This window comes from Daldinia caldariorum, assembly GCF_022478825.1.
Source record: "Daldinia caldariorum strain CBS 122874 unplaced genomic scaffold F4812scaffold_11, whole genome shotgun sequence".
NCBI lineage: Eukaryota > Fungi > Ascomycota > Sordariomycetes > Xylariales > Hypoxylaceae > Daldinia > Daldinia caldariorum.
In genome coordinates this window covers 899,840-920,091 of record NW_025953047.1, presented here as the reverse complement: position 1 = coordinate 920,091, position 20,252 = coordinate 899,840, and the positions used below count along the sequence as shown (strand labels likewise).

The 20,252-nt window shown below is 46.3% G+C and overlaps 4 protein-coding genes across 4 annotated transcripts; 3 read left to right on the top strand and 1 right to left on the bottom strand.

Moving 5' to 3' along the window:
• Window positions 1-3,092: 3,092 nt before the first annotated feature.
• Window positions 3,093-4,757, top strand: F4812DRAFT_451762 (RNA-binding domain-containing protein; the record flags this gene model as incomplete). The annotated part of the gene is made up of 4 exons (XM_047936260.1): window positions 3,093-3,286; window positions 3,343-4,017; window positions 4,067-4,637; window positions 4,674-4,757. 4 exons carry the CDS (start codon window positions 3,093-3,095, stop codon window positions 4,755-4,757), a joined length of 1,524 nt encoding a protein of 507 aa, XP_047789201.1.
• A 2,192-nt stretch (window positions 4,758-6,949) lies between these two features.
• Window positions 6,950-8,380, top strand: F4812DRAFT_69659 (uncharacterized protein). The gene is made up of 3 exons (XM_047939325.1): window positions 6,950-7,114; window positions 7,209-7,609; window positions 7,711-8,380. Exons 1-3 carry the CDS (start codon window positions 7,072-7,074, stop codon window positions 8,326-8,328), a joined length of 1,062 nt encoding a protein of 353 aa, XP_047789200.1. The 5' UTR covers window positions 6,950-7,071; the 3' UTR covers window positions 8,329-8,380.
• Window positions 8,381-9,224: 844 nt separating this feature from the next.
• On the bottom strand, window positions 9,225-13,211 carry F4812DRAFT_451761 (Dynamin family-domain-containing protein; the record flags this gene model as incomplete). The annotated part of the gene is made up of 11 exons (XM_047936259.1): window positions 9,225-9,370; window positions 9,423-9,623; window positions 9,673-10,441; window positions 10,596-10,868; window positions 10,919-10,994; window positions 11,081-11,345; window positions 11,404-11,923; window positions 12,011-12,175; window positions 12,218-12,533; window positions 12,642-12,869; window positions 13,003-13,211. 11 exons carry the CDS (start codon window positions 13,209-13,211, stop codon window positions 9,225-9,227), a joined length of 3,168 nt encoding a protein of 1,055 aa, XP_047789199.1.
• A 2,015-nt stretch (window positions 13,212-15,226) lies between these two features.
• Window positions 15,227-16,840, top strand: F4812DRAFT_69632 (carbohydrate-binding module family 1 protein). Its single transcript, XM_047939324.1, has 2 exons — window positions 15,227-16,423; window positions 16,498-16,840. Exons 1-2 carry the CDS (start codon window positions 15,358-15,360, stop codon window positions 16,653-16,655), a joined length of 1,224 nt encoding a protein of 407 aa, XP_047789198.1. The 5' UTR covers window positions 15,227-15,357; the 3' UTR covers window positions 16,656-16,840.
• The last annotated feature ends 3,412 nt before the right edge of the window (window positions 16,841-20,252 follow it).

Here is a 20,252-nt window from a genome sequence, read left to right as displayed (position 1 = left end):
GTGGTTGTATCATGGATGATGCGCACTTCTGAAATTTGCTGAGCATCATGCCACGATTTCGAAGCGCACAATGCCCCGCATCGCGTAGTAACTAGGTAGTTGCGCGCAGATGCTGGATCGGCTTGAGCTCTAGAAAATCCTAGACGATCCACCCCACCTCTTGCTAGGCTAGCTTCTAAGCAACCACTGAGCCTCTTTTGTGATGCACAACGTCTTGATGAGATGTTCTCACTACAGAAATATACCGCCGCCGAAACAGCATTCCACTATTATATTCATTCGAGGAGCCTATTCTATACGATTTTTATCCCAATCACGATCTATCTCTAGATACTTGGTCTCACTCAAATTCGACTGGGAGTTTACCGCACATGAACGCAAACCATCGATAGCTTAAATAAACCATCTGTTCTTGCCAATCGCCGCGCCGAATTTCTCGTATCAGTATACACTACAAGATTTTCGCAAATATGTGAAGGGGATAGATCACACAGGCTTGTTGAAAGATACGGCCGGCTGAAATTCGCATCTTATCGCGAGTGCGCCCATCTAACCTCGGCGGCTATATTTTTATTCGAGACGTGCTCAGCTCCGCCAAGCTGGCTTATCATGGCCTCTTTGCATATAACGTACGAATAACTCCAGCGCCCTCCGCTTTGTGGTTCAGTCTCTATATCTAAGAGCACGCCTTGACTATGAAAGGATATATATTCTCCTATTTACGGAGCCAACCCTTCATGGCTATTAGAAGCAATCTCCAGATATTGCTACTTGGTCTAGGCAAGGATTTGGCATCCTCGATCATTCTGGTATATGGGGTTGGCCTCCAGCGGAGAACTTGGCTACGAACTATGGGTTTTCTGGCATGATAGGAATCATTGATCGTTCGGGATGGTTCTGCAATCTATTGCTCACAACAACAAAATTCGAGCTTGAAAATTGAGGCTCGTCATCCTCGGCATAAAGAGCTGCAAGCATGAATACACGAGTTATTTGTACATGCAAGATTCCAACAAGACGGCACAAGTCGATGTTGATTGCCAAATGGACCAAAAAAATTCAAATCCAAGTAAGTCAAATCTCCTTACCTCGCCCAACACCATTATCAACTCTGCAATTATGATTCATTATTGAGTCCATGGCGTGGGTTTTTCTTGAGTATTTTCGGTTTGGGCATTATAGTATCTTCCAACGATGATTATTTTTTTATACTAACCAAACATCTTCGCAGGGCTTGCTCAGGGGGTCGTCAACCCTGTTGTCAATGGCACATTCTTCTAGTCATGTTTGAAAGAAACTGGTTATAACCCAATTTTCCTTGTGGTTCATTCACACGTCGGTTCATGGGCTCGCACATCCATCTTTTCAGCATTCGGTTTCACTATAGCAAATTTATTGAAGGAATCCATTGGGCTGCATCCTGATACACCTAGTCGGCGGTACCTCATCGGAATGGATTTTCATATATAAATATGCCCTTTGATTTGTTATGGAAACTCTTTGCTTTATGTCAAGAATTGCTATCGTGGGCAGCTTGGAGTTCAAATGCTGAAGACATCGATACATTCATTATAAGCCTATTCATCTTTTAGTCTTCTATGTAGCTAACTGTTCAAAAGGTTTTCCAGAATCTTGGCCCTATCGTCATTAGAACTTGTCACACGACCTGAAAGGTTGATTCTATCCTTTCAGTTGATCAAGCGTCTTCTAATATTCCGGTCATCGAAGCGCAATTCAGGGACATACCTTTACATTTTAACGCTTGCATTCCCGCTTGCATCCGGACAAGAAGCTTGAGGCGTTGGCGTTTGGTTCCTAGTCTCTGACTTACGGGATCTAGATATTAATCGGGTGTTTCTCCTGGTAAGTTGCATTTCGTGGTTGCTTAATCAATTTGCAATATCCTCTTCCTGATTTCAGCGTCATAACCATTTTTTACACTTGATATTCATCATTTTAACATTGCTACTTTTCACCTTTCGGCTCTTGCTTTCGAACCACGCGCCGATCAGGGGCTATTAATCTTTTTACCTATAGCCCTTATTCCTAATTAACCAGTTGACACGGGATGTTGTGATATAGACGATACTCATGTCTTATGTCACAATGTTCCTTGCTCATTACTGGTCTTATTCTTACTCTTTGATATTGACTGCAATTTTTGTTTTGCATATTTCTTTCTATCCTCGTTATTTCAAAATATGCTTCACTAAGAAGCCCAATTACCATAAGGACTCATTTCAATTATCTTGCATATTCAATCTCCGACCGATTATGTATACAGTATGTCTTGTACACATACTACACAAATCAATATGTTCTAACAGTGCCCTTCACTGTGACATTTCTCAAGCTTCTTAAACCACCTTTTTTTTTTTTTTTTCGCATTGCACATTGATACTGTTTTCAAACGGTGCTGTCTTCAAATCTGAGTGCTGACATGTTGTTCTCTAGGAAATCTGCATTTAGCCACGCAGAACTTTTATTGATACCAATAAGCTTCTTAGGTGAGTCATTTAACAGTGTTTATCGTATACCTCGTCGTCCATTCTGCATGACATACTGTGCAGCTACTACACTGCCTGCATTTTCCTCGTTCGTCCCTGCACTGTTTCTTTCCCATACCTGAGTCTTCAACCACTTACAGTTTCCTTACTACTTCCTCGTATCACCACCCACATTTCTATCGTTATTGCCAAACTTCCCAAGTACATCCCACGACTTCCTTAGGATGGTAAAATAAACCTGAAGCAATCTATTTCGTGGTTGCCGATTCCGCATATCGCACATTTAGGCCCGTGTCCAGGCAATCTCCTTCCGTTTACCCTAGATTTTCTACTTGATCTTATTGAACTAAATATTAATGTATAATCGCCTGTGCTAGCGGTATCCTAACTATCGTCTCATAATTCGAGGGATAAACATTAGCAAGCTTGCGACAGAATCCTCATTTGGTATGTTCATTCCCCTAGCCTGCTTATATCGTCCCACATCATTCCATTACTCGGTTTATACTCCCAACACCAATACGATTATCGCAACACAATAAACTTTCAAATAAAAGCGGAATTTAACGCCTTTTAATAGTTAACATGGACGGATTTAACCCCTATAATGGCAAGCCTCCGTCTAACGGTTCCGGCTCTCAGGGCGATGCGGGCTCTCAAGGCGCTAGCGGTGCGCCTGGTGTACCCCAGCCAGGCCTTGCTCTAGCCGCAACTAACGGCCAAGCTGGTGGAGATATCAACCAGCCTTTCCCTTCTGATTCTGCCCGTCAGACTCTTTGGTATGGAGCAAGCTTTTTCTTAGTCAGCCATCGAACTGTGCTAATTAGTTTAATAGGATGGGAGAACTTGCTGGTTGGATGGACGAGGGTTTTATTCGAACGCTATTCCAATCGACACTCAATGAAAATGTCCAAGTTAAGATCATCCGAGATCGTCACTCAGGGTATGAAGAACCTGTCTATTATCATATTCCTCACCCGAACCCGAGTGGGTTCCATAACTCTCCCCGCCCTTCCAAGTGGCAACAGCCCATGATTGCGAATCCTATGAATTCGATTAATCCTTCACACCCCAAGACCAATAGTTTCTCACATGAGTACAGGAGTGCCGGTTATTGCTTCGTCGAGTTCGCCACCCCGGAGGCTGCTCAGAAGGCTCTGCAGCTGAACGGCACGCCCATCCCCAACACTGATCGTGCTTTCCGACTTAACTGGGCTTCAGGCGGAGGCCTCATCGATCGACGAGACGACAGGACCCCTGAATTTTCGATTTTTGTTGGAGATCTAGGTCATGAGGTCAACGAGTTTGTCTTGGTCGCCCTATTCCAAGCGCGATTCCCCAGCTGTAAGTCGGCTAAGATCATGACCGACCAACAAACAGGACAGTCGCGAGGGTACGGTTTCGTCAGGTTTTCCGATGAAAAGGACCAGCAGCGTGCGCTCGTGGAGATGCAGGGTGTCTATTGCGGTAACAGACCAATGAGAGTTTCGCCTGCAACGCCTAAGAATCGGTAAGGAAAAATATTCTAGATTTGTTGTGTCAACTGACACGATGATTAGTAGTCACCAGGGAGGACAATACAACCCCTATGGCCATCAGATGGTCCAACCTCCTCAAGTTCCCCACCACGCTGGCGGCATGGGTGGCCAGTGGGTACAGCAGCAGCCTCCTAACTACGGCTACCAACAACCGGGAACATTCAACCCTTTGACAATGAACCAATTCACAGACCCGAACAACACAACCGTTTTCGTTGGAGGTCTTTCTGGTTATGTGACAGAGGACGAACTAAGATCGTTTTTCCAGGGTTTTGGTGAGATCACCTATGTCAAGATTCCTCCTGGAAAGGGCTGTGGATTTGTTCAGTTTGTCCACCGCCACGCTGCAGAGATGGCCATCAACCAGATGCAAGGTTACCCAATTGGTAACTCACGGGTTCGTTTGTCTTGGGGCCGCTCTCAGAACAATTCTGGTGTAGGTACTCCGTACCGTCCTGCCCCACCCCCGCCTCATTACTTCCCCCCTGGACCTCCCGGTCCGCCTGGACCCGGTCCGTTTGCTGGACCTAGTTTTGGGGGCAACGCCCACCAGGGTCCTCCCCCTGGAGGCCTTGGTCCTCAGGTAGGTCTTGTACAGTAGTCAAGTCCGGTTCCATTGTCGGTGAAGCTAATCGTCTTTGTCTTAGTAAACCCCGTTCGCAACGATTCAGTACCCGGTATGGCTTGTCATACTTGGCATGATGTAGCATAACCGGCGTCTCGCGTTCCTGGCGTTTCGGCATGCTTCTCAGTCTCTCGTATCGCTCTCTGGTTTCGGCTCTTCGGTCTTCCCCATATTCGTTTTCCCTACCGTGTGGTACACCATTTACACGCGGTTATTCGACCATCCTTCTCCTCGTTATGACATGCAGGCGTTGGCGAGTTCGATACGACAAAATGGACGGTGCGCACGGGGTTTGGGGGTCTTGGGCAGTTGGTTCCCTTGCTTTGCATTGACTTTATGGCGTTCGTCAAAAGTGGATGTTTCAACAGGGAGAACTGTGTACCATTTGCATTATCTGCTACGACGTTGATTTTACTTGACGATTTCCTTGGTTTTCACCTTATTCAACCTGAGCGACACGAGTCTTCCTTCATGGCAATTTCGTGGCATATAGTTTTCGACATGTCTCTCACATTGGCGATCGCAACTGCTTCTTTTTTCTGCAATTGCTTTGCGTCCTGATGCCTTGACATTTTGAACACATATGCCTTGTTCGCAGATAGCCCAATCAATTTCGTTCGCCTTGGCACCTGTTCGTTGAAGAATAACTCTACTTCCCTCAGGTCATCTCAATATCTCCCTCAAGGTTGTGATAATCAGTCATCAGCAATTTGGGCGGCGCTTGATCTAATCGTTCGCAAAGTGCTTCTTATCATGAATTCGACAATATCGAGATTAGTTCTACATGCTTATGCGATTATGGTTCTACATTGCAGGCTCAACACAATGCAAAAGACTATAATCTCGGCTCGATTCCTGTGCGTTTGCCTTAGCTGATGAGATAACTTTAGCCAATCAAGGCATCTTCAAATATGAATATTATCATGGCACAAGAAGAGTTATTGAGATTCATCGCCGATTACGCTCTGTCCTGGAAGTAATTGAACGGGGTTCTACTTGGAATCGCCTTAGTGAAAGTTCGTTTAGTCTTCACAAGCATAAAGGGTGCTTCATAGGCACTCAGATTTCCTTTAGTCAATATAGCAAAATTCAAATAACTAACTGTTCGAGAACATGTGACATGCCTTTAGTAATGAGGGCTTTGGCCGTCCCATTCGCCCGTAGCAATTAACCACCCTTAAAGATATCTGGTAAGATATTAAAGTTGTTGGTGTCCGTAGTATATAGAGGTACTCTTTATGCCCATAAACTTTCTGAGCAGAGACCGTTCACATCACCAACTAGATAACAATGGTAATAAACTTAATACATTCACGAGGTACGCCACGTTGAAATGCCAATCTCAAAGGAGATAGTAAACATCATAGAAGTCATTTCAGATGGTTTTCATTTCTGCTTCCCCGCTTTTCTTCTTCTTTTTTTCTTCATCTGTCATAAGTCAAAGCCACGTGGTGATGTCTTTTCATAGGGCGTGTTTATGCAATCCTCCCCTTGATTTTCTCGTTTTTGGAAAGCCTTATGGGGGGTATGGGGGTACATAGGTGGGCGGGGGGGGGGGGGGGGGGTAAGGGGGAGGGGGCAGTTGGAACTTGGAAGTGAAGTACAATACATAATAGAGATGGACATACCTTAGCCTTTAGTTAGGTAGTAAGAGAAAGTTCAAAACGAACTGACGTAATGGTGACCCGTTAGGGACGGGGGGCTTAACTCAGATAGATTATCGTTTATATCGTTTATTGGACGCGGGATGTAACAGCGTTCCGAGGAGGGGAGGCGCTTGGTTGGCTGCTGGTTTTATTGTTGACATTCGCTCGGTCCCGAAGCCTTTTTTTATATATTTCTTTTTATTTAATTTTTCTTTTATCGTGTCTTATCTGTTTTTTTGGTGGATGGACGGTATGTCCCCAGGCCGAGATCCGAGAATTGGATTGGGTGTAACTACCTAACTTAACCTAAGGTACAAATACACAGGGTGTAACATGAGGTAAGGTATGGTATGGTGAGGTGGCTTAGGTCCCCCGCCTTGTTTTTCTGACGGGCGAGCCGCGCGTTACTTGGAGGCGGAGACGCAAGGCGGAGGACGGGGGGTGGGGGGGGGACAGAGAGAGAGAGAGAGCATTGTACAGCACATACCTCATAGATACCTCCTACATACATCAAGTTGGGTATGGAGAGATGGTAGGACAGAGTATGGTAGAAATATGTATAGCAGGTATGTAGAAGAAGACGGACGTCCTCTCCTGTTCCTGTTCCTGTCAGTAGAAGGAGACTAATAGAACTTACCTCCTCCGAAGGCAACGACTAGCTTTTACATCCTACATAAACTAAGACAGAGAGAGAGAGGGCTGAATCTAGATTGGATTCGTTTACTTTACTTTATTTTCCCGAGCTATATGCCAATATGGAGACGGCTACTTTTCTAATCTTTTGTCTCGCTTTATTGGGTAAGTTATTGGCTACCTACCTACTATTCTCCTTCTTTATACTTTATACTATCGGTCTACGAGTATTGGAGGGTAGCTGATTATGGCCACATAGCGAGAAATGTACAGGCTCAGGATTCATCCAACAGCGACAACAATGGCGGTAGCGGCAGCGGCCGTGGGTGGTCCTGGGCAGGTTATCCTGGGGCCGACGGCGGCGCTTTTGGGGGCAACCCGTACAATTCGGGGTCGGCGGGGGGCGGTCTAAGTGTGTTCGCGAACTTCGACATCGACACGGCGGTTCGATACCGGACGGCCCACGGTATCATCGCCGCGATATGTTTCGTCGTGATATTTCCCTGCGGCGCTATCATCGTACGGCTGCTTCCTAGTCGGCACACGTGGCTCGTCCACGCCGTGGTCCAGTGCGTCGGGTTTCTTGCGTACGTTGCTGCCGCTGCGCTGGCGATAAGGCTTATACAGATGGTTAGGATCCCCCCTGACGGATCTAGCCTGGTAAGCATACCCCATTCCTCATGCTCCTAGATTTCTATCCTTGCCCTCTTTACTTGTAACCACGTCAAAAAAGAGAGGTAATCCATTAACAAGCAGGACAGTTGGAAATATCATCTACCAACGCGCACCCGATCATAGGCATCATCCTCCTCGTCCTAATGTTCCTCCAACCAGCGCTCGGCTTCGTCCACCACGCCAAGTTCAAGCGCCTCCGCCGGCGGACCTTCTTCTCGCACGCGCACCTGTGGCTCGGCCGGACAGCCATCACCCTGGGCATCATCAACGGCGGGCTGGGGCTGAAGCTAGCCAACGCGTCGCAGGACCTGGTCATCGCCTACTCCGTCGTGGCCGCGTTCGTCTGGCTGGTGTGGCTGATAGCCGCCGTCTTTGGAGAAATGCGCCGTCGCCGGGGCGATGGTAACAACATTAACGATAGGAATAAGAACAATTCTCCTTCTTCGAATGAATACATGGCCCCGAATCACACCTCCATGCGATTTAATAGGGACGGCCGCCGTCGTTCTATCAGCCTCTCACTTGACCCCAGTCCCCCGTACACGCCGGGGCCTATATATGGCGGGCCACCGGTCGACGGGAGAGGACAGACGGTGGAGATGATGCCTGCGAGGAACGTGGCTGGGAGACAGAGATCTATATCTCCGCTCTCGTCCGAGTTGACGCCGGTGGATGGAAGAAGGAGGTCATCGCAAGAAAGGTAACGCGGGTACGCGGTTGCTATTTATGAATATTGTTAGGATATTATGAACGATGGAAGGGATGGGGGGTGAATATCATAGAAATGCGGAGAAAGTAAATGGAGCTTCAGTTATGGTATTGAATGGAGATATCCCTAAGGGCTCGAAGAAGCCCCAAGGAGGGGATAGTAGTCAGATTCATTATTCCGGTGCTGCTATTTAGAATGAGGCTACGCGGCCATAACCACCACCACAGAATAACACAAGACATTGAGCTAGGCCTTTTGACCATGACAAACTTACTTATGGAGCCTAGATAAGTTCAACGCATACATCCACCGAAGCTTTCTTAAGCTGGATTGAGCGTCAGTACCTAAGATATCCCATGTCTTTGAAGCGAGGACCACGATGGCCACAGTCTAGATGTGTGTTTGGGGCAGTTTAGGCCAAGAAAACACGATTAAGCGATGTTCCAAAGGTAGGCCATCTAAATTTTTTTTTTTTAAAAAAAATGATGCACGCATACGGAAGATAGTGAGACTGGTTACCTTTAAAAGGTGAATGTGATTGCTTAACGGTCCAGTGCTCTGTAAGCCATATCCAGTAGCTGTAAGCTATGTCCGGTAGCTCAAGATGGCTCGTCTATAGCTATCTAGGTTAGCTCACTCAATTGTCTGCATAAATCTTTGCCAACCATCAAATGACAGTAGCCTTCCTAGTATCACCCGTACCCTTAAACCGACTCCATTTACAAGTCGACACACTAAGCTAGACCAAACTCCACCAACCCAGTCAGTGGCTTCGCCGGCAACCTTTCCCAGAATCAAATAGAAATAATTGCGAATCTCAGTATTGTCGATCGATTTAAAGCCCAACAGTGGCTTTGAATATTTCCAGGGAGAATCATCCGATTAGGCAAGTTACTCGCACTCTGCGCTTTGGCTCTGCGCTCGAATTTGTTGCTGCATTAATTCATCAGCTTCAGCCAGCGCTGGGTCATACTTCATGCCTGGCATGGCTTGAATTTTTTCATCTTTGTCGGGGATATCAAAGCAGGCTTCGGCATCTGCTTCGGCTCCAGTGTGGGCTTCTAATTTGATAGATTTCCCCATCTAAACTATTCTCGTTCTGACCTTTTACCAGTTGATTCGCTCCGGACTCCTGAGTCTTGCGTGTTGTTTCCATATGTTCATCAACGTCAGTGTCACCTAAAACGGGGAGGAACATGGAATCGCAATGCTGCAAAAAGTCGTCAACATTTGCTCGCATGGCGAGTTCTTGGGGTGGCAGCTTCGCATGACGGTCGACTGTGGTGCCCACTATAATGGCGTTAGTATTGGATATAGACAATGACAGTCAAGTACTCACCAAGAACCTTCATGTAATCGCGGAAGATGGAACTGAACATGTCTTCTATCTCGTCACTGATCTTCTTTTGGACAGCACGACACATCGCTTCTAGCTGTGCCTTCACTGTGTCGGTACCCTCATCGAACATAGTGTAACGCGCAGTTTCAACATGGCTCGCCATTGCTGCTTTCATACGATTGTAAGAACCGGGGCCGCGCTCCTCTGTGCAAACATGATAGGCATATTGCATGGCGCTGCAGATAGCGGGGGTGAATTGTCGACTGGCCTCTCTTTGAAGATCGGTGATGATAGCCCGCATAGTGACTGGCAGCTGCTCTATTGTGCGTATATGAGCCAGTATTTGACTAGACAAGGTAACTATTCCAGATACGTTGGTGCGTCGCTGTTGAGCGCGAGCTTGGGCAGCTTCGTGAAATGCTTTTAGCTGCTTTTTGGTCTTAGCAGCAAACTCATCGAGGACAGCCGGTAACCGACGCTGGAACGCACGTTCCCACCCGGTTGCTAGATTACGAGCGATTGGCTCAAATAGCTCGGCGTTGAAGTCGTGAGGTCCGGAGGCGCCGGTGTAAACGCCACTTCGTCGAACAGTTGCTTTGTAAGTAGCCCAGACCATACCCCCGAACTGCTTGGGTGCTGACCAACCGCTTGCGGTGGTAGGGGCTGCGGAAATAGCCGCTGGAATAGACGAGGTGAAGACAGAATAAACATGGTCTCGAAGGGATTCCTTCAGCAACTTTATTGACTCCTTAATAGACGTCTCGAATCCCTATGGAAAGTTAGTCTGGGTTAGGACTGATAAGTAATAATTGAAGTTGTTCAGCTGCGAAAGGTAGGTAGGAATAGCCAGACCCCTTATACTAGTAATAGGTAGGAGGTTATGAGGAAAATTATAGCATGAAAATGACTAGATAGCTACGTACCGTCTCTAGATCGTTCAAGAGTTTGCGCAAATGCATCTCCTCGCGTCGCTTCTCCACATCCGTAAGTGTGGATTGGGTTCCATCATTACTGGTCCAAAGCTTCATGGAGTTGATCAATTGGGTTAACTCATTAAGGAATCTACGGCAGTTGCTCGCTCGTCCTTCCTCTGTTAGTTTTCTCGCATGCGATTGAAGCTGCGGAATTTCTGTGTCCTCCAGAGACATAAAGCCATGACCTTGAAAGTCGTCTTTTTTGAGTTTTCCAGATAGCTTCTGATAAGCGCGACTGCTCACACAGAACACGGGTAGAGAGTACGAGCAACCTCGTCATAATCGCGAAGATCTTGATCAGGGTCGAATGTCGTGTCATCTTCTTCTACAGCGTTTTCTTGGTCAAGCCTAGTTGTTTTTGTTAATAAATAACGACGTTGACATGGCTGGTATGGGCATGGCAGGAGGTTTATATTCGAGAAGTGCGAACTTACTCTTTGATCCCCATAGCAAAGTCCAGCTTAATCGCGCCGCGAGCATATTCATTTCGTCCCTGGATGCACTTCACTTTGATCTTATCAAGAATTTGCTGTCGCTCGGATTTTGCTCCCCGCATCTGCTTGCGGACGTCCGCAATTTGTGCATCAAGACCTCGCCTTTCGTCACGTATTTCCCTCTTCTCAGCCCTAAGAGTTGCAAGCTTCTCGTTAATATCATCCTCGGTGAGAGGCTGACTCTTTTCAATTGACTGGGAGTTTTCTTTATCGCTCAAGTCGTCAGTCTTCATCATCGTCATCATCGATATCGTGAGCATCACTAGCATCAGATCCATACGGGCTGCGGGCCTTGAGACTCCGAAAGGACTTGGAGGACCTTTTTCTCTTCTTGGATCCTTCAGAGGGTGCGTAGACCGTCTCTCCACTCGCCAATTTGCTTTGTAGGTCCTCCCATATATCTAGACGAGCTTCAATTTCATCAACCCGGTCGCCCAATATATCCTTCTTTTCCGTCAATTCGTTTAAGAGTGATTCGGAAGACTTCGCTGAAGTCTCTAGTTCTTTAGCTCTTTCCCAGGATTCGGCAAATTCCCCTTCAAGATCAAGGCTTTCCACAGCTTCGGTGATAGATATATCATCTGTCTTAGAACAAATGAAGCTAACAGCAGAATATGTGCCGTCATGTTTCAATTGTCGCTTGAAAGAATCGCCTAGAAGTGACTTTGCTGTTTTGTCGTCGACAGCTCTGGTAATAGGTGCGACAATCCACAAACCGGTACATGACTTCATGTACTTTTCTGCTACCGCTGCTCGGGCGGCATTGGAATCTTGCACACCGGGCTAAATCTTTTGTCAATATGAAACTATTTTCTCTCCAGAATGAGACAACAAGACAAATTCCAATTTCGTGAGGGTTGAGAAACTTACTAAGTCGACCACCACGGCTCCCGTGGACAGCGCCTTTGCCTTGGTATAAATTCGGACAACCTTGATCAAAGGCCAATATTCCATAGGCGCATTCCGCTTTTTATTCTCATGTCCGGTGATCTTTTCCTTGCTGTCGATATAATGCTGTAACCGGCTATATAAACTCTTCGCCGAACTTTATTTGAGAATCTTGGTACTGCCGAGCACCCCTCGAACAGCCGGTTCGTTGGCAAACTCCTTTGGAGTTCCTTCGGCGATCGTTTCTTTTGTCTTATGGGGATAAACGGCTTTCAGCTTCGCATAAGCAACACCGGCCTCGCTATCAGCATTAGTACAGTCCCGCGAAACCGCGCCACTCCCGTCTATCAGATCATTGAATAGTATCTGAAGTTCCTTGATCCAATCTTCGGCTATGATGAATTCAATATCAGCCCGATATAATTCGGAGGGATCATCTGAGTGGTTATACGAAATCTCTGTAGGCGACGCAGTACATGCACGTATGCAGTTTGTAGGAAGTAATCTGGACACATTTGAGTATACGTCCACATATCATGCAAGTTAAAACTATGCGATGTAAAAGAAAAGGGAAAAATGTAAGAAAGCCATAGTAACCGAATCGGGTTCTTACCGTTCTTCATCTAGAAGTGCGTTGATCACGGAGCTTTTTCCAGCTCCTGTATTGCCAACCACACCTACGACTGTGCGAGTTGGCCTTGCACTCTCCTGCAATGTATTGATTGAATCCCACCACACATCAACATCTGCATTTTTGTAAGTGCTCAGCTCAACTTTCAGTTTATTCAAGAGGTCAACGCCAATTTTCACTCCGGCCTCCAGGGTTTCTGGAACATTGACGCTAATTAATCAATTGTTCGAGATAGTTCGTGCTGTTTGGTTCTTGTGTTGATTCTTCTGTGCCAGGCGATGTTGAGCTCTTTTCTTGCTCTATCTCCGGGTCGGGTTTAATGTGAAGATTCAGAGATTTAAACGTTCCTGTTTCAAATGGAGTGGAAACAGAAGGATCCCGTGACAGGGAGTCACCGGAAGCCGATGGGCGCGTACTTGGGGCATCGAAAGAATGCGTGGATGCAACCCCAGACATAGAAGGCGCCACGAATGGGTCATCTAATGGTTCCGGCTTAATGAAAGAGATCTCAGAACCCGAACGGTCTGGTTTGATAGGAGGATCTGAATCCATTGTGCGGCTGTATTTCTTGGAGCACTAATGGATTCTAGATAATAGCCAGTTACTATGCCACACTCAATATTTGATGCTAAGCATTAAACAACGTGAATATTAGGCAGCCTCACGTACGGTTTAAAAAAGTGAAAGGCTAGAAAAACTTGAGGAAACCGAATAGAATGAAAATGTTTCTGCGGGGAAAAAGTTACGAGGCAACAGCAGGTTACCTAAAATGTCGATAAGGCAAGTAATAGGGCATGGGGAGTCGCGTTGTGACGATCCGTAAACGCGTCTAGCTTCAAACGCGCTATCACCTGCCTGTCACTTAAACAAACTAGGTAGACAGGCAGAAATCTGGACCTAGGAAGGTGCACAAACCAGCAATTATCGTGTGGTTGCCCAGAGTCTGAATTGCTTTTTACGTACCTAGGTACCTCTTATAACCTACCCTGTATTTTTACTGGCTAAACCCTGCAGGAGCCAATAGAATATTACTTTCCTTAGCCCGCTCCTGAAAAAATACCGACAGGTTTTCCACACTAAATCTAGACTTCAATTCTTCACCATTACTACTATTTTAGGGGCTGTAGGGTGGTTACGTATTGTACTTAAGCAGTGGGTATTATTAACTTTTGGTGGGAGGAACCCACTCATTGGAAAACATTACCAATACAACATCAAATTACCCACATCTTCAGTGCCTTACATAGTACATATATTCCACAAATATACCTAGTGATTTCTCCCCAATAAAGCTTCCAGTAAAGCGTTATATTAGATACCTGGTATTCAATCGATTAGCATTCATGTCATAGTTGTCAAGCTTATCATTTTTACTCGTTTAAGTTATTTGAATGCCTTATAACCACCTATTGTAGATTATAAGAAACGAAAATCAAATGGCGACATTGCCAAGCAAACCTCTCGTGAGGACCGATGTAATGAATGGAAACGGCAAGTCTGCATACGAATTCAGCCGGTACATAACCCAACATCTACTTTGATCTTCCGAATGGACAAGGACTCTTCCAAGTAAGTAAGCTTCCATCATAACATCAAGCAACCCGTTTGCTTTTCATTTCTATTTTAGCTGCAAACTGGGATATAAGCTATCCAGATCAACCATATTAGGTCCTTTTCGTTTAATACCTTATTAGTTCCTTCGGTCATGAGATGAATCATCCATCATCAAACGTCCAAGACTTTAATTAATTGACCAAGAGGTCATAGTCCTACAGAAGGTATTTATGCCTCGTTTTCTTTTACGTAACTGATGAAATATCGATATTAACTTCGGCAGGTAGAGACAGAGCATAGCCTCGACGATGCTATAGTCGGCTGTTACCAACGCTAGCTCGTCGTGTAGCAGTAGCATCGCGCCACTGCACCTTTCTTCAAAGATGATGGAGTGGTGTTATTCATGGCCGTATTGGCTTGTATCGTTGCCGTGTGGTAGCATCCAAAACGCCATCGTCCTCGCATCTTGACACATGTCCGCCGAGTGGCAGGGCTCGCCATTTTTATATTAACTTCGCTGCTCAAATTTTGGAGAAATTATGTTCGGCAACACTATCCTCACGTTGCGAATTATGCAGAGAAACCCCTTACGAGAGAGGCGAGAAATGCCGTCCGCGTCTCTAATATTAATACGATGGCATTAAAGGCTCCCGAGTTGGTACAATTTACCCGAACCATTCTACTTCTTTCCCTTCCCCTGACGATGATCCGGATCTGGCTATTCCCCGCAAGCGATTCCCTGCAGGAAAAGCTTATTTTCATCATCACTAAGTTCATTATGCATTTGAACTGCCCTATAGCCGCGCCGTCTAATGCGGTAGAAGACGTTTTACCGGCCAGTTCTAGATCTCCCTGAGCCATGATCCTGTTCGTCGGCCTCATATCGAACGTTCCACCGGTGAGCAACCTATAGCTGGGCTCGGCATGAAGGTCTCCAGCATGGGTGCATCTTCGTTTCCCTGTTTCTGTATTATATTTTGGGTTATGCGTGTACGTCTCTCTATTCTGAGCTAGTATTTTAATCACTCGTGGCCTCGCTTGCGGGCGACCTTCGCGACATGTTTCTCCTTTTTGAAAACTTAGTCTTAGAATAGGAAACTTGAGTGTCTAAGTAACAAAGCCCGGTTAGCTCTAAGCCTTAAGTATGGCTGATAATTGGGGACTCGCTACTTCGTTGGTAGCAATACTCTCAGCGATCGCTGTTGTCAACGCACAAAACTACCCCTTGGTAACCGATTCAAGATGTAACTGCTACAGAACCAACACGACGACTGCTCATTACTTCACTCATCATCGCTTCTTCGACTTTAGGGAACAGACTCAACATGTACGTGTGCCGGCGCCGATTAATGATCCCCAAGGTAGCGCCGATGCTCCCGTGTCAAATAATTACTTCAACGACCCTGCTTGGACGAGTATGTGGTCGATCCAGACATGGAACAATAGTGCTCTCATGAACGGAAGCTCAGACGTCACTGGAAGTGATGCAACTGTATTGATGGTGAACTCGGCCAGCAACATCTACTTCGATAGGAACTCAGATCTCCGAGCATCGTCTAAGACATACCTAGTAATGCGAACGATGCGTCACGATAACTTCCAGTCAGCCTCAGAGATTGAGTCCGTGTCCCTAGGATATCGGTACTTGTCGATCCGCATGTACGCTCGGACGAGGGGTGCACCAGGAGCTGTTACGGCTATGTTCACTTTCCGCGAAGCGCCACAGCTTGCTCAGGTGCAAGAGGCAGATCTCGAGGTTAGAACCGTCGATCCACGATACTCGATCCAGTATACGAACCAGCCGTCGTGGAACGAGGCCGGCGATATCCCTCAGGCAACGCGCAATGTATCTCTTCCAAGTCGTATAGACTGGTCTGATTGGCAATACCATCGAATGGACTGGACTCCAGGCTCTACAACCTGGTTCGTTGACGGGCAACTCATGTCCTCCATACAATTTCAAGCACCCCGCGACGCGAGCCGTATAATGTTCAACAGCTGGAGCGACGGCGGAAGTTGGAGTGGCAACATGACTGTTGGCCAGTCAGCGGAGATGCAGATTCAGTGGATCGATATTGTTTACAATAGCACAGACCCGGTTCCTGGGAACCCATGGACAAATCCCGGAGCTGGGGGATCTTGTGCAAATACCTGCAGTATCGACCTAACATCAAAGACCGGTACCCCTGTGTTGATATCTGGACCCCAAGGTGAATATATCGCCATTTCTAACATCAATCCCTTCCTCGTCATATCATTGCTAACACTCTATCTTAACTACCAGGTGGGCAACCCGGACAACCACCCGCTCCTGGCGGTGGCAACGCGTGTACGTCAGCTAAGTACGGACAATGTGCCGGCAAGACTTGGAATGGATGCACTGCCTGCGCTGCCGGAACAACATGCAGGTTCCAGAACGATTACTATTCGCAGTGCCTATGATGGATATTTGGTTCTGTTAGCTTTGATTTTATCTAATATATCCCTTTCTTAGTTAATACCGTAGTTACCTGATACATACCTAATCTATAACCCATTTTCGTGAGGAATAGATTACTGTTACCGTGAGAGATGCCTACTTGAACTACAAGATATAACATTCAAATTCAGTGTTACCGATGCATTCCCTGCAGCGTACTTTAGTATCAAGAGGCAATAGACTAGGTACCTATTCCTTACAGTAGCTTCTATATACTAGGTCTATATAAGGAGGGCCTCTCCCACGATATGGGTAAAGGCCAACAAATGTCATCAATATAACCCCTATATTTCACTTTCATGTTTAAAATGTGATAAAATGGTATCTAGAGGAATGTATTAGTTTAGGTAAGTATGAGCATTGGGTAAGTATAAAGGTAAAATAACGTCCCGACCCGGAAAAGGGGGCGAAAATCTCCATAAGGTACGGTTTAAGTATAACTTGAACGATAGCTTCTCGCGTGACACCAAAATAATTAGCTATCAACACAGGCTGAGACCTATGTACATAATTGCATACTTGATTAATGTTATCAAAGAGATATAACTTCCCCTTGGAATCTCATAGATGTATTAAATTTACTCGTGCCTCTTTTAGAATTAGCTTGCATATAGTTAGGTCTTCATGGTAGCTCGACCACACCGAGTTGCCAATATAAAAGCACAAATTATCCAGTCGGGTCTAAGGAGTCCGGCCATATCCCCATGTCCCGTCTTACTCCTTGCGCAACTTCAGAGCTTCGTCGTTGACACGAGCCAATGGCGGACCTAGTCGGCACTTTACCTACTACACTGTACCTATCTCCTTTTTCAATCTTACCTACCTAGGTACCTAAACTACCTAGCATCGTCATGATGGGGGTCACCGATGTGCTGCCGTTTTGCATACAGGCAATGTCTCTCGTGTGGTCCAGACGCGCTTACCTGCATCGGGATATGATGCTTATCCCAATCAATGTATTACGGCCTTTCTCAACGAGCGTCAAAGTTGGGCTCTATCTACCTATGTACCCTCCCTTTCCCAAGTTTAGGTAGTGACATCATGAAATCATACGTTTCAAAGGTCCTGAGATACGAGAAGATGAGAGAGCCTATCTGATTCCTGTTGCTGGCTATCATGCTTGCTGTCCGCGTAAGTGGAAACGTTATCATTCCTTACCTAACCTAAGGCTACCTTCAGTACGGAGAGCTATTTTATACCTATTTACCTACCTAAGGTAGTGAACATTTAAGAAGGTACCTAGGTTAGGTATCTAGGCATTACGCAAGCAGCTCGCGTCGTTGGGCTCTGCTGGAGAACTGAGCCACTCAGGGCAGAGAGAAGGCGTTCGGAATGCGGGTAGATATCACGTTTAGTGAGACAGGGCATGAATGATGTATCAGAATTAGGCTACCTAAGATCATGCATGTCTCATATGACCAGAAATGCGCACGTTTCCTAAGCAAGGGTTAGGTATGTAGGCCATCGTGTCTTGGGTATATCAGCGCGGAGCCGGTCTTGCGAATCCGCGCCCGCGCGCCCGTGGCCACCGTCAGATCGTACCAGGTATTCAAACGACTCGGACGATCCCCGATATACCTATTTGGAAAGAAGGTTATTGGCTTGATCCTGACCGCTTGCTACACGCAGGGCACAGTCTAGGTAATCTGAATCTTGCATGAGCATAGAGCGGCCTAGATTTGAAAGGACCACAGTATAAGTATTATGTTTAGCAATGCTGAAGCTACCTTGAGCTTTGTGGTACCTAATTTCTACTCTATCGTAAGCACAGCCAGTGATATTTGGTGCCAATAACCGTAGCGATATGAGTTCTTATGCTACCTGCTTCTTCTTCTCATACTTCGGGGATGTTAGACTTCGTTATGAATTTATTGGGATAGAGATGGTCCGCCGCCTTCAGATTTGTTGGGCTAGGTACACCGTTTCGGCATTGAGCTTGTAGAATAATACAACCAACGTACCACCAGCCTCAGACAAGGCTACGAAGGACAGGTTCCTTATTGGCTAATCATTCCGCAAGGAGTGAACTCCGAGAGGAAGGTCACGAAGATATAGTAGTTCTTGTACAAGCCAAAGGTACGGTCTTCAGGTAGATATTTAACTAGCAAATCAGCATCACGATATCATTCGTGCCCCGGTATGTGGTTCCCGTGTTAGTGTAATCGCTAGACCTGTCACTGCAGATCAAGTATGACCAAATGGGAACATAAGGTGACCTGGCGTGGGGGTTTCTTCCCTCGTTCTGTAAGGATCCTCTGCGGCCGAAAGGTGAACACACACCACTCTGGGCGGAAGCCAGGAAAAGAAAAAAAAGAAAAGAAGAGCCACATGGAGCCCCTGGCTCTCAGGCGTTCCTGTCAGCAGCAGCACAGATGCGGCTTTTCTTGTGCCCCTTCTTTGTCTTTTTATTATTATTATTATCCCTTGACGAGATAGCCGTGATCACAGTTCTGATTTGCTGGCATAGCAAAAAACCATAAGCCGGAGATATCCAATGGTCGCCGCTGCAGCTCGCAGCCTGACCCTGACGAAGCTCTTTGCTGCTTGCAACACCCACGCGGGAGCATCCGCTCTCTCGACTTGTGTAAAACCCGGTCTCTGGCCGTCCGGATTCCTATTCCGGTATCAGGGGTTGCCAATCTTGGCGATGTGCTCTAGGTACCTACCAATCTTCGTCGGCGCCAGTGGTACGGAACAGAAGAGGATGGGAAGGGGACCCTGCCGCTATAACCGAACAGCTATCTAGGTATCTATGTGGCTGGTGGTTGGTTCATTCTAGTACGCCTGATATGTCGTGTCTGGCGATGTTATGACGAGGATCTTTAACGCCTTTACCTTTCTAAATTTTCCGCTCCTTGCCTTTCGGCTATATAAATGAAACAAATCGTGTTGTCACTCTCATATAAATTCCAAATATAAAAATGGCAGCAAGACACTGAGTACATGCGCGGTGCGCGGCAATCCCACACCCAGGAAAGAGTTCTCTCTTGGTTATTTTAGACAAGAAATATGAAGAGAGGGATTATCCCACACATTTGCGGGAGAAGTTCTGCGCGGGTCTTTCGTAGAATTTCGGACGAACAGAATACCATAATTATCATCATTGCCCCAGGTTGGACTCAACGCTTTTCATTCTAATAAACATTTCCATGGTTGAACGAAACTATTAGCTAGGTAACCGCCCGCAGCAGTCCCCCTTGTGGATTGTAGGTAGTCCAACAACCCCTTTTCAGTGCTGACTGCATATTGATTGCATCGGCGCCCTGCGTGCCACGCAGCCCGAGGGGTCCAAATACCAAAGAAACTTTTTTTTTTTTGGAAAATAAAAATAAAAATAAAGAGACGGAGAATGGAAGCCAACCCCACGCCCCATTTCATTCTTTGCATATCTGATCAGGCCGTCTGCCGGGTGCCGGCATACCTTGCGTTGCATTGCCTGTCCCCTAACGTGCAGCGTATCTCATGTAGTACTATGTGTTCATCATTTTAGGTATCAGCTTAGACACCATATCTCGCGTTTGCATGTGAGCGCTTTGGACAGGCAAGAAAGGTGGGAAAGT